The 13,990-nt window shown below is 39.6% G+C and overlaps 2 protein-coding genes and 1 long non-coding RNA gene across 7 annotated transcripts in view; 2 read left to right on the top strand and 1 right to left on the bottom strand.

Moving 5' to 3' along the window:
- The first annotated feature begins 221 nt into the window (after positions 1–221).
- On the top strand, positions 222–6,972 carry cfap53 (cilia and flagella associated protein 53). Of its 3 annotated transcripts, none has more exons than XM_017718934.2 (8): positions 222–395; positions 1,235–1,464; positions 1,688–1,861; positions 3,066–3,369; positions 4,035–4,253; positions 5,074–5,290; positions 5,833–5,935; positions 6,076–6,972. In XM_017718934.2, the coding sequence occupies exons 1-8, from the start codon at positions 324–326 to the stop codon at positions 6,299–6,301; spliced, it is 1,545 nt and encodes a 514-aa protein (XP_017574423.2). In that variant the 5' UTR covers positions 222–323; the 3' UTR covers positions 6,302–6,972. The 3 variants fall into 3 exon arrangements, with proteins under 3 accessions (XP_017574423.2, XP_037401920.1, XP_037401919.1); XM_037546023.1 differs by having other exon boundaries at positions 295–395; positions 1,258–1,464; XM_037546022.1 differs by having other exon boundaries at positions 346–395; positions 1,219–1,464.
- On the bottom strand, positions 4,149–12,011 carry LOC119265407. Its single transcript, XR_005131636.1, has 3 exons — positions 11,962–12,011; positions 5,113–5,217; positions 4,149–4,205 (listed from the first exon to the last, which is right to left on the bottom strand). It is a non-coding gene; the product is annotated as an uncharacterized LOC119265407 (long non-coding RNA).
- Positions 12,012–12,085: 74 nt separating this feature from the next.
- The window catches only part of myo5b (myosin VB), a 74,253-nt gene continuing 72,348 nt past the window's right edge, over positions 12,086–13,990 (top strand). For all 3 annotated transcript variants that reach the window (XM_037546021.1, XM_037546020.1, XM_017718932.2), the window contains exon 1: positions 12,086–12,558. In XM_037546021.1, the coding sequence (XP_037401918.1) occupies positions 12,532–12,558 (27 nt within the window). In that variant the 5' untranslated portion in view covers positions 12,086–12,531. The remainder of the gene's footprint in view (positions 12,559–13,990) is intronic.

Here is a 13,990-nt window from a genome sequence, read left to right as displayed (position 1 = left end):
ACTCTTATTTTGAAACAGAGCACGGCGAACCGTATAAACTCTCAGAAATGACAGCACGGAGAATAGGTTGCTAATGTGTTTTTAATGCTTATAAAGTTTTTTTATTGCTTTTTATAGTTTTACAGATTTATTGATTGACTGAAGCATGTGCTCTATTATTAGAAGTTGTAAAATTAGACAGGGGCGTGACATCACACGTCGTTGCTATGGCTACAGGAGAATAGTTCCGTACACAGAAGTGGTTTGGGAACAATTTCCCCTTCGAGTTTTAATTCAGTCTGTCTCTCTGAGCAATATTCTCATTTAAAGATTACGACTGTAACATGCTGATGAGTCAGAGACACCGAGCACGGTGCCGGGAGTTCACCGGACCTACACCTCATTCAGTGGCAGTGGTGAGCTCACTTTATCTCCTCTCAGAGGTTCTCGCTACAGGAGCTGGTCAGCAGGACCGAAGTTTGTTGTGCGAATCTCTATGGAATTTATACAGATAAACTCCACAACTGTATGGTTGCAGAACGGCAGAATGTCAGGGGTGAATGACATTGAAAACTTACAAAAACGCCTTAAATTAAATATATTCTGCACTGTTAGAGTTTGAGAGATTTGATTTTAGTTCTGTGGCCTCTGCTGTACAGTAAACCAAAGTTCCCCAGCACAGTGATCAGTGACCCCCAGACAATTACAGTACCAAGCCTTTACAGAGAAAAATACTTTGTGAATCAAACAAAGAAATTACTGCTGTTCCCAGAACAAACACCGGGCCGCCCCAGACATCATTACCACCCTTAAAATCATTAAATCTGTTTGGGATTACTGGGATCATGATAATAGAAAATTCAACCAACTTCTAAGACTGAATTTTGGTGGTGTGGAAAAATATCATTGCAGATTTTTTTTGTTGAAAACTGAAAGCAAGGCCCTTGAAAATAATTGAAGCTGCAATAAAGGCAAAAGTTGGCACACTAAATTGTGAAAATGTGATGTATTATTTAGTTGTTGAAGCTTCTGTATAATTATCTGTTAAATTTCTGCTTTTTTTCCTGAAGTTTAATAAATGAATAACTTTTAATTGCTGTTTTGACTGGAAATTAGCCTCTGACCTTTGCACATTGCTGTATAACAATATATGTTTTTAGCATAGGAGGGTAACATGGTAAGCAAATTGTCAGTGCCAATACTGCTTCAGTTATTTGTTGGTGTGAGGTTTTCTTTCAGTATTTACTTTTTTTAGAGGGCACGATATCCATCATCCAGACCCCCTGATTACCTTATCCTTGAGCAAAGGAAACAGGAGACCATACGGGATAAGGTGCTGGAGTTTACCAAGGATCAAAGTGCCTGTGACCTGAGAATGCGCTGGGAAAGAAACACTGAACATCGGATGGTGTCAGCCACTATAGACAGGCGTGTCCAGGAGGCCATGGCACAGTATCAGATGAGCATTGATGAAAAGAGAGAAAGGTTTTTAACTGATTTTATTTTTTACATTGGGTAAAACAGTGGTCACCAACCCGACTACTGGAGATCTACCATCCTGCACACTTTAGCTCTAACTCTAATCAACCCCACCTGATCAACCCAATTACTGAATTCAGACGCCCTTGGTTTGCTGATTGAGGTCTGTCAGGTTTGGGTTTTTAGCCTTTCTTTAGCATTTCTCTCACTTCTTTCCCTCTTTTTACAGGCTACGGGAGATGCTGGAATCTGAGGAGAGTGAATTTCTGAGAGAACAAGAAGAGAAGAAAGAGACTGTGCTTGAGAGGCAAACTAAAATGAGAGAGAGAGCAAGGTATCTGAAAGAGACAAGGGAGCACGAAAGACAGAAAATTGTTGCTGATAAGCTCGATCAGCTGTTCAGGTACAAACATTTTCTTCATTGCCAAAATCCTTATGCTTCAAAAGCAAGTCTGCTTGTGTACTCAGGAAAAATTCAGTAAATCTATATTATGATAGAGCAATATCTTATTGATACAGTATCATTCAAAAGTTTGAAATCACTAGCCGTAGTAACAGTGTTGTTACTTCATATACAATAATGACATACATTATGTGGATTTAAGTATTACAAATTATTTGCTAAAATGCATTTTTAGATGTTTTTTCAATAATTCAAGAATTCTATGAACAATAAATTTTTAGGTGATAAGCGATATACAGTCTTTATCTGTTTACATTCATTTTTTGTCAAGCTAATCACCTTGAGATTTGATCTACACTTGTGAAATATGTGAAAATTGTGAAAATGTATTATTATTGTATTATGACATATAACTTAATTTTTAATGCTGTACAGCTTTCCTAGTCAATTTGTATCTTCTAAAGCTCATCATTCTGGACACATCTAAAATGTTTATTTACAGCTTGTTTGTGTCATAATAATCATTTTTTTGCAGTAGCTATATAATGCTTGTTTTGGACTTCTCTCTGCTGAGCTTTGTATATTTGTTTTTCAACAACTTTAATGTAATACATTTCTATGACGGATGTGTCTAATTCACAAAACTTGAAATAAACTGGATTTTCATCTTTGGATTTTTCATCTTTTCATATGTGAGCAAACAATTCAACATTTATAAAAGTGTTTTTAATGTGTTTAAATGGTATTTTACTGTGGCTGGTGTACATATGATTGTTTTTTCACAGCGGGTGGTTGAGCAATGCGGGCTAGCAGAGTCACAACACATCACACACAGAGAGAGATCAGTTGTCCCAAATAATCTAAATAAAAGGGAGTGTATTGATTAAATACATTAAATAAAAATATTTGATTATATTGATGAAAAATGTACAAGCTGGTTTCCATTCCACTGGCAGAATGGCAACTAGGGGCCCTGCAGAAAGAGGCTACTATCCTACTGGAGCTGCACAGGACTAGTGTATTAGAATCATGTTATACATTTATCTGCAATCAGACTGGATTTCTATTATTGAAACTATTCATTCCAAACTTTTAAACAGTGATTTCAAACTTTTGAAAGGTAATCTATGGCCCTTTTATGGCATTTATCTTTTGGAATATTGATATAAAGATCTCCGGAATTTTCCACCTCCTTGTGTTTCAGAGAGCAGTGTGAGGAGCTGCGGGCTGCTCAGACACGCCGCAGACAGGATGAGGTCTGCAGGGAGCGAGCGGCACAGATCCGATCGCGGGAGGAAGAGCGCCACCTGCATCAGGGTGAAGAAATGCTCTTTGCCCAGCTGTGGGAGAGTGACCGGCTAGCCAAAGAGGAGCGTGAGAACCAGCAGGCCCAGCGTCAGCGCGAGAGCAACTTTCAGACGCTGGCTTTCCTGCAGGCTCAGATGGAGGCTGCAGAGCAGCAGAGGCTGCAGGCCAAACAACTCAAAGAAGAAGAGGCCCAGATATTGGTGAAAATTTTAAATAATGAGCAAATTTGTCTGTGTATGCCAATACTAACATAATCCTGTACTTTGAATAACAATAGTATAACATATATTTTCTGAATAAGGGACACCTGTCACGTATGATTAAAATTGTAAGTGGTTTTGGATAAGAGTGTCCGTCAAATGCATGAATGTAAATGCATATGTGTGAATTTATTTGAATTTATGACCTCATATCTCTAAAACACTAATTAAAAGTAACATTTTAAACATTTTAAACTTTCAGTACAAATTAATGAACACATGTTTCAGTTTAAAGCATTTCTACTTCATGATAAATTTTGACACAGTTTAAACTGCCATTTTCAAATTACATAAAAAACAACAAAAATTCTTTCAAAGTGATTTATTTTTAACAATTCTTTTTTCCAACTGCAACAATATGTGGATCTTCTTCAAGTTTGTTGGAAAAGCATTGCAGTTGGCTTTGTGAAAATGCTGTATAAGACATTTTTCTACTTTATATCTATAATATTTAATATTTAATGTTTATATATAATATTTTTAGAATTATCAAATCATAAACATAGAATTTAGTTTAAAGCTTTTTCATCTGTGTTTTGACTGCTGCTGTACCTGGCTCCTGTCTATTTTCTGAATTTTTCTTGCTTGTGTGCCGTGTTGTTCAGCGAGAACAGAGGGAGATGCTGCGTCTGGAGGAACAGCGGGGGCACATGCAGAAGCTCCAGAGCCAGCAGAGCCGGCGCAGGCAGCTGGACCTCTGCCTGCGGCTAAAGATGAAACGAGTGGCGCAGGAGCAGCAGGATGAGCTGGCCTTGGACATGAGCATTCTGGAACAACTGTTGACACATGAGAGGGATGAGAAAAAGGAAGAAGCTCTCAGAAAGGTAAGAGTTAATTATGCCACACTAAAGCAAAGAGGAACTGTGTATTAGAAGAGTCATGTGTGCAGTTTTCAGTTCAGCCATGCAGTGTGTGGTTGTGGTATTGAAATCTTTCAGAGAAAAGTGAACAGAAAATACATAAACTACACGCCAAAAGTTTGGAAGCAAAAAAATAAACATGGACAAAAAAATTAAACATGATATTTTTGCAGACTTTTGTTGCAACCCAAGTAATAAATCCAACTCTCACATTCAGATATTAATTAGGTTTATTAAATTATTAAATATATAATAATAAATATGCACAAACTGGTTGATGTCTGGTTAATACCTTACAGCCCATATGTGAAGCACAATTTTATTCGGCTCAGGAAATTATTTAAATTTTCTATTAATATTGGCCTGATTTCATGATGCTCTGCACTACAAACAGTCCCCAGCATGCACTGCAACAAAATATGCACTTTCCAACAAAAATCTATTGAAAGTAGATAGTAGTCATATCGCAATATCACATTAAATCACATTAGCTGCGTTTCGGCTACAGTTCAACCAATGTAAGCACACAGAAATTGATGAGTAGGTGTCTGTCTACCTCCTCAAGACATTTAAAGAGCCTTAACAGTTAGCTGTGTGTATGTGTGTGTGTGTGTGTTTGTGTGTGTGTGTGTGTGTGTGTGTGTGTGTATATATATGTATATATATATTGCTTGAATACTAGAAGTCAGTGAAATATTTTAGAAATAGTTTTAAAAAATCACTTGCTTCCATACTTTTGGCCTGTAGCATGTTAAGGCTCATGTTAGTGAAACATTTCTATTAGCTGGAACTAGGCGAGGAGCAGCAGAAGTATCGGCAGTACCTGGCTGAGCAGCTGGAGGAGCAGAGACGTCAGGAGGCAGAGACAGAGAAGCTGATCGAAGCAGAGCTCCAGCAAACCTGGAGACGTAGAGCGGAGCAATGGCGCCTGGAAAAAGAAGCCAGAGATCGGCTCATGAGAGATGTACTAGACATTCGCCGCTTACAAATCCAGGAAAAGTGTAAGGAAGAAGCTAAATCTTCAGAACAGTGTTCAGTACTTAACGGGGAAAACATCTTGACCTGCTATAATGAAATTGAAAATACTGAAGATTATCTGTAGGCTGAAGGAACTGACTTGTGTGAATGGAGAACTAAATAAATTAGGGGAATAGATTGTAAAAACATGTACAGGTAGGACAGATAACAACTGCTGCCTGTCTACATAGTATCTCCATTTGCCTTCATCAAGGAGTAGACAGGTTTTTTTGCTGCAAAGCACTTCATAGATCCAGCTTATAACTCACTCACTCACTCGTTTAAAATGGAAAATTCTCCACGAGGGACAGCTATCAGCACTCAAGTAGTTACTTTTAATACAAAATGTGTTAAGACTGATTAAAATATGACACAAAATAGGTAAAACGGGTAACAAAGCAGGTTAAACAGTGTTGAAAATGAACACAATTTTTGAGAATGTACACGTTTTTCTGTTTCATTAATTGTTGAGTATTTCTTGGAAAGTTTTAAAGATTATGATTTTCTTTATCTCTTTTTTTTTCAGTGGAGCGCAATGCTCACAAACAGGCTGAACTTGCTAAGGAGAGTGAGGAGCTGAACAGAATAATCCAGGAAAACAAGCAGTTGGATGAACAGGAAAAAACTTGGTGGGTTTTAGGCACGAATATCGCCAGTCTGTCTGTCTGTCTGTCTGTCTGTCTGTCTGTCTATCTATCTATCTATCTATCTATCTATCTATGCATCCATCTATCTATCTATCCTGAGATTGACATGTCCTGTTCTGCAGTCTCAGGGAAGCCTGTCAGGAATACCAGACTGATCTACTGGCTCAGATGTTGCACCAACAGCAAATACGTGAAGCGGAGAAGGCTGAAAAAGAGCGGGAGTTCCAGAGGGGCTTGATCTACCAGGAGAAGTATAATCAGAAGATTCAGGACATCCTTTCAAGGCCTGTCTCCAACACTACAGCAGTTCACCCCTTCAGGAGAAGAGATCGACCCACCTCCAGCTAAACCTGGCATAAGCTTATTGCCTAACAATGCTAACAGTACATGATTAGCTAACTCAATGCTAAAATGCCCTTTTAAAAAAAATGACCCTAAATAAAATGTTATTGGTCAACTCTTGTAATTTCAGTGTGCAGAATAATACTTTCTTTAAGAAAAATTGTTTATTTGGGCTCAAATGAGAAATTCTTAAAACTGGAAGTCTAATGTTTATAGGGAAAGTTATTGTTCATTGGACATCTTAAAATTGAAAGATTTGCGAAACTCATTTTAAAGGTTTTCACGCAGGAGACAAGGTTATTTTGGGTGATGATCATTTACTTGTGGATTAGGTTGCAGTCTGTTCATGTACCTATATTTGCTAAACTTGCTTGACTTGACTGCCTGGATTTCATTGGGGTCAAACTGAATAGTCCTCAGCTAAATAAGTGACATCTTACATAACAAAGGTTCTTCTTACTCAACCAGGGAATAAATATGGCACTTAGATCAAGCTTAAGTCATGTTTTCCGTAGAGACCTTTATGCATGCTCACGTTAATCTCTGTGCTGTGTAACTATTGCTGTGACACAGGTACGCCCCCTCCCCCACAGCACACACTCATGAAGGAACAGTAAGACAATGTGTCTGTCTTTGATTTGTCTTTAGTATGTTATAATTAAACACATTTGACAGCATTGACGAGGAGAATATTACGTTACATTTGGTGGTCTGACTCAGGTAAATCCTGAAAGATGAACCACAGGATTGCAGTATTTGATGTAATGAATGGACAGTAAGCTTCTGTCCAATAGCCTTCATGCTCAAATGATTACCACATGTGTTACACCTTCTGTTTTTACAGGTTTGACTATTCCATGACTGCTGAAGCATGTAAAAGAGCTCTACACCCCATACCTGTTGAAGGAGTGGTTTGGGAGTGGAGCAATTTGTCTGATGTCATTTCTGTCTTCTCCCATTTTGCCACTTAGGCTGTTACTCAAGTCTACAGGAGTTAGTTCACTCCCAGCCTGGGGTTTGTGACACTCTCAGCTTAGTGCTCCATATTAGTGCTTTTAAAAATGACTTTAGAAGAAATAAATATGCTGAAAAGCTTTTCGGCCCTGTGATTCTGAGCATCTGTTTTACCGATACTGCTACAATCTTGAGTTAAAAGGCAAAGAGAAGATGAAGATAGAGCCTGAGCTTTATGTCAAGGTAAAACAGTCTTTACTAATCTGAGTAGACTCTATTCTACTTTTGTTTTCATTTCTTAGCATGGTGTGTGGGATTAAGGTTGGCATATTCTGCTAATAATCACACAGGTATGTGTGTCTAATGTGTCCACCACATTGGCCAGACCGTGATTTGTATCGTTGAAGCAAATGTACACGTCACTCTGGTGCCTACAACACGGAAAATAAGGAGATTTTGACAAGCGTATGTTACACCCAGTAACTCACACATGCCCTCTTTGCTCTCTGCGTGCTGCAGATAACAGACCAACAGAGCCCATAAGCCTCGCCGAGACTATTCATTGTTTAATAAAACAAATATAAAGACAAACAGGCCTACAACGGTGTACAATGCACTTTAATTATGGTGTGTAAATCATACAACATACAGAACATACTGAAATTATATTTACTTGTTGGATTTGCATTTTTGAGTATTTTAAAAATTTGCCTGCACTCAAGTTTGCACAGGAAGGAATCAGTTCTCTTGTCAGTTCCATTTAAGTCATTCATCTTTATCACCACGTCATTCACATCCCATTCCAACTGCTTTTAGTCTCATTCTGATCTGGTGGTTTTGCACCTGGTCTACTTGGCTGTTGCTCTTATGTCTCACATTTGAATTTTAGCTGTTTATTTAGTTCAAAGTACTTTAAGGAGATGGTTCCACGCTAATGTATGCTGGAGTAGTAAGAACTTCATTGCAGTTCTACAAATAACTCAGAACTTGAGGAGTTTTCAGACAAGATACTTTTTACACTCATTGATTTTCCTTTTCTATGACTCATTACTTGATTAAAGTAAAAATACTTTACTGATACTTTACAATATTGAGGATAGTTTCAGCTTTTTTAAACACCTCTGCAATGAATAGTTCATTAACTCTCACAGTTTCCAATGGAGAACTTTACTCACCTCTTACATCAGACTGTTTGTCTATGATATGTTGTCAGGTTAATGTTAATGTGCAGCTGAATGTTTTCACAGTGAAGCAAATAATGTCACCCTGTGTGTATATATGTATATATATATATATATATATATATATATATATATATATATATACATATATATACACACAGGGTGACATACAAGAGTGGAGGGAGGTGCACACAGGTGTGGATTATATCCTTAGCAGGAGATGCCACCTAAAGGAGATTGGAGATTGTAAAGTGGTACCAGGGGAAAGTGTAGCAAGGCAGCATAGGGTGGATGTCTGTAGAATGAGATTAGAAACAAAGAAGAGGAAGAGAGTGAAGACAGAGCCAAAGATTAGGTGGTGGAAGCTGAAGGAGGAGGAGAGTTGCAGGCAGGGAAAAATTGCAACAGGCCCTTGGGGGCAGTGAGGAGCTACCTGAGGACTGGGAAACTACAGCTAAGGTGGTGAGAGAAACTGGCAAAAATGTGTTGGGTGTTTCGTCTGGTCAGAGGAAAGAAGACAAGGAAAGTTGGTGGTGGAATGAGGAAGTCCAGGAGAGTATTCAGAAGAAGAAGGTAGCTAAGAAAAAGTGGGATAACCAGAGAGATGAAGGAAGTTGGCAGGAGTACTGTGAGGCTAGTCGCATAGCGAAAAGAATAGTGGCAAAGGCAAAGGCTCAGGCCTATGATGAGCTGTATGAGAGGCTGGACAGTAAAGAAGGAGTAAAGAGAGGAGGACAACGGGGGGGAGAGATAGTGGATCAGGAAGTGCAGAGAATTAATAAGGTGGAAGTGAGGGCAGCTTTAAAAAGGATGAAGAATGGAAAGGCAGTTGGTCCAGATGACATACCTGTGGAGGTATGGAGATGTTTAGGAGAGAAGGCAGTGGACTTTTTAACCAGGTTGTTTAACAAAACCCTGGAGAGTGAGAGGATGCCTGATGAGTGGAGAAGCAGTGTACTGGTCCCCATTTTTAAGAACAAGGGTGATGTGCGGAGCTGCAGTAACTACAGAGGTATAAAGTTGAAGAGCCACACCATGAAGGTATGGGAAAGAGTTGTTGAAGCAAGGCGAAGGCGAAAGGTCCAGATCAGTGAGCAGCAGTTTGGTTTCATGCCCAGAAAGAGTACCACAGTTGCAATGTTTGCATTGAGAGTGTTGGTAGAGAAGTACAGAGAAGGTCAGAAGGAGCTACATTGTGTCTTTGTGCATATAGAGAAGGCATATGATAGGGTGCCAAGACAGGAACTATGGTACTGTATGAGGAAGTCAGGTGTAGCTGAAAAGTATGTTAGGGTGGTGCAGGACATGTATGAGGATAGTGAGACAGTGGTGAGGTGTGCAGTTGGAGTGACAAATGGTTTCAAGGTGAAGGTAGGGTTACATCAGGGATCAGCTTTGAGCCCCTTCTTGTTTGCAATGGTGATGGAAAGGTTGACAGATGAGGTCAGGCAGGAGGCTCCTTGGACCATAATTTTTGCAGATGACATTGTAATCTGTGGTGAGAGTAGAGAGCAGGTGGAAGAGAATCTGGAGAGGTGGAGGTTTGCACTGGAGAGGAGAGGAATGAAGGTCAGTAGAGACCAGACGGAATACATGTGTCTGAATGAGAGGGAGGCAGGAGGAAAGGTGAAGATGCAAGGAGTAGAGGTCGTAAAGGTGGATGACTTCAAATATCTTGGGTCAACCATCCAGAGCAATGGACAGTGCAAAAAAGAGATGAAGAAGAGGGTGCAGGCAGGATGGAGTGGGTGGAGACGGATGTCAGGGCTGATGTGTGACAGAAGGATAGCAGCAAGAGTGAAAGGGGAGGTTTACAAGACAGTAGTGCGTCCTGCTATGATATATGGTTTGGAGACTGTGGCTCTGTCTAAAAGACAGGAGGCTGAGCTGGAGGTGGCGGACATGAAGATGCTGAGATTTTCATTGGGAGTGACAAGGATGGACAAGATTAGAAATGAGCAGATCAGAGGGACAGTGAAGGTGGAGCAGTTTGGAGATAAAGCCAGAGAGGCCAGGTTGAGATGGTTTGGACATGTGTTGAGGAGGAATAGTGGATATATTGGGCAAAGAATGTTGGAGATGGAGCTGCTGGGTAGAAGGAGAAGAGGTAGACCTCAGAGAAGGTTTGTGGATGTAGTGAAAGTGGACATGGAGATGGTTGGTGTGAAAGTAGAGGAGGCAGTGGATAGGGCAAGATGGAGGAAGATGATCCGCTGTGGCGACCCCTAAAGGGAGCAGTCGAAAGAAGAAGAACCTGGACTGTTGAACAAAGTCATGATATATATATCTACATTTTCAAGTTGTATATTAAAATAGTATTCTAGTAATGTTTATTTTTTCAAATATTTGCATAGCTACATCATTAAGATGTAATACAAAGTGATTCAGAGTGGTTTGATGTGAGATGCTCCATTCTAGAAAAACCTACAGAGTCAGAATTGTTTACAGTGGTGGTGGTAGGAACCAGACATCAGAGGTGGTTTAATACCTCTAATAGTTCCTTCACTGGTCAAAAAATGGCTACATACAGTCTGCCACATACCTGAAGTATTGTTTAACAATTCTTTTTTTTTATTTTAGTCCTATTATAAATCCATCCATCCATCCATTTTCTAAGCCGCTTCTCCCTCAGGGTCGAAGGGTCCTATTATAAATCCTAAAACATATTTACTTATTAAATTTTAAATATTAAATTAAAGAATAAGAGGTACATACAGGGTGTTCCATGCCATAATAATATGCAAAGAATTAGATTTTATCACTATTAATATTACATATGAAAATTCAGAAGAAACCTCTAAGTTCACTGGTCGTTATGGACAGAAATTAAATGTCTTTATTTGCATTGTTAACATCATGACCGCTGGTTCCTGTCACTACCACTGTAAAGATAACCTGAGTTGGCAAGTTTCTCTACAATGCACCATTTCAAATCAACTGAATGACAACAAGACAACAAGACAATAATACGTCAGTAATTCCCACATTTGCACTCTTCGCATATAGAACCAATAGTGAAGCATATGAGAACATTCCTGCCTTTAACTAATTACCACATCTTTAACGGAGTGTGCAGGGCAGGAATGAGAAACGCTGGCCTACTACACTCTTTAAAAAGATGGTTATTCAAGCCAACGATTCTATTAGAACCATGAGTTCTATATAGAAGCATATTGATTTATTTACTTGATTGTTTTCGCATAATGAAATACTTCTTCTGACTGACAGAGAATATGAAAGGTTCTATTTAGAAACCTTTTGAAAATGGTTCTATGTATCATCAAAGGGTTCTGCTATTGTTACAAGCTTGACCCTATTTGGTGCTATAAAGAATCATTTTCAACAAGGTTCTGTACGGAGCCTTATACAGCTCATTTTCCATCAATCTGAAGACATATTTTACCATTTAAAGAGCCATTTATGCATGAAATGGTTCTATACAGAACGTATGGTTCCAAATAGAACTATTCGCTTCACGAAAGAGCGCTTGAGCCATTTTTTGATTGTGTACATAAAACCTTTAGTTTATACCGTAATGCAGCGCCCCGGCTGTCCTGCAGATGACGCTCTCGGGCCTGCAGTCCGCTGCCTCTGTCAGGTGAAGCCGTTGAGCTTTGGCTCTCAGGCACTGTGGTGGAGTCAATGGATACGGAAAGGAAACACAGCAACTTAAATTAGCTCTGCTCTCTACTACTTTCCCCAATCATTTTAATCGGTCCCTTTGAACTGTTTGTAAGGTCTAGAGACAAAACATACTTGCTTTGTTCCATACAGAGTAGTAGAAAAGGTGCAGGTGGTCAGAGGGATTTCTGAACTTATCAGACGTAATGGAGAGAGAAAGACACCTGCCGTGAAGAGGAGGCAAGGGTCACTCAGCCAAGCGGCTAAGCGGGCTAGCGCGGTCTCACTATCTCTCTCCGTGCGAGTTCAAAAGTACAAACCCGGGACTGTTAACCGCTACCAGGACGTAGGACTCAAGGAATGGTGACGGGACATGTTTTACCTGGATTATAAAACTTGATGGAAATCTTATTTCCTTAATTTTCAAGCGGCAAGGAAGCTATAAACTCAGCGTGCTAATGTTGTAGTTCTCCTGGGACCATGTCAGTGAACGAGCTGTACACTAAGGTGAGTTTCTCTGGTAGCTGTGTGTTTTAATGTCCTTTTCTTAGATATTTACTCTGTACTTACTACAGATAATTGTGTATTTTCACTACTAAAAAAACAAGAACCGAACATCATCCTTTCTGTTTGTATCGCTGGACGTGAACCTTCGCTGCTTGAAACCACAACAGTAGCTAGCTACCCCATGTTTATAGCCACTGACCAGTGACTTAAGGCTAATTACTAACAGATGTTTTTTTTTACCACATACGTTACAAAATTGTTCCCAAAGCGTCTCTATGAATTCACTGTGCTCTTTATGTAGCTCACTAGCTGAAACTTCCTACTAGAGCAGTCACCTCCATACGGACAGGTACACAGGTGAGGTAGTTTCGGTCTGCCGGTAGTTTCGGTGCATCACCACAGACGCTCTGTATGTAAAGAGAATGAGCGGCTGTTTTGTTGAGATTAGTCAGCTATATTCATTTTAGAGATGTGCTGCACTATTATCACATTTTCTCCTGTACACAAAACGTTTTACACTGTAAGCCGGGACTGAGTTATTGTGACTGTGGATGAACTGGAGGCGCTGCTGTGTGTTGACAGTCAGGGCACATCTCCTCTTATGCTGCCTGTTCATTTTCAGACGTTACAGCAATGAGCTGTCATGGATATTTTAAAGGGCCTGTATCCTACATTTCTCTTCAGCTCTTTATATTGTCCTCTCCGATGTCCACCTGTGATGCTTGTATAGCTGCTTGTGCCAAAAACAGTCATAATTAATTTCACACGACCTCCTTTTGTCCCTTCAAAGTAAACAGACTGTGTTAGGGCTCTTTTCATGCTCATATGTAAACGATCTGGGTTCTGATTGGCTGACCTGTGTTGTGGCTCATTCAAAAAGCAGTTCAGGCTGAAACGCTCCTTATAAGGTCAACGTGGACAGGTGCCTGAACTGCTGTAGGCCAAATAGTAAATGTACTGTGTTTTTTTCGTGTCATCACAGAAGCAACACGATCAAAACAGACCATCTTTCTGAAGCTAAGTTTCCACATATGGACTTGCTGTGAATGTTACGTTTTGAAGGTTTGGCAGTGTTTACAGCACATCAAACCACATCAGACTCAAAAATAAAATAAAAAAAAAGTTAGGATTTGTTTTTTGTTTTTGTTGTATTTTTCCCTATGATATGGGCCCTTTAAATTCTGTGTATGGTGCCGCCACGATTCAGTCAACTTATATAACTTTAGTGGCAAAACATGGGTGCCTCACAGCTGAATGAACTTGCTTTGAATTCCCAAATGCTGAGTGAAGCTTGTCATTTTCTATTCCATGCCTCATTGTTTCCTTTATCAGTGCACTGAATAATGGAGGATATTTAAAAATCACCCTGTACGTTAATCAGCCATTCCTCCTTCAGATTTGTTGTCTCATCTCCTTTTTTTCTAATGTATCA

The sequence above is a fragment of the Pygocentrus nattereri genome, chromosome 16 (genome assembly GCF_015220715.1).
Source record: "Pygocentrus nattereri isolate fPygNat1 chromosome 16, fPygNat1.pri, whole genome shotgun sequence".
NCBI classification, from domain to species: domain Eukaryota; kingdom Metazoa; phylum Chordata; class Actinopteri; order Characiformes; family Serrasalmidae; genus Pygocentrus; species Pygocentrus nattereri.
This window is presented reverse-complemented; position numbering and strand designations above follow the sequence as displayed.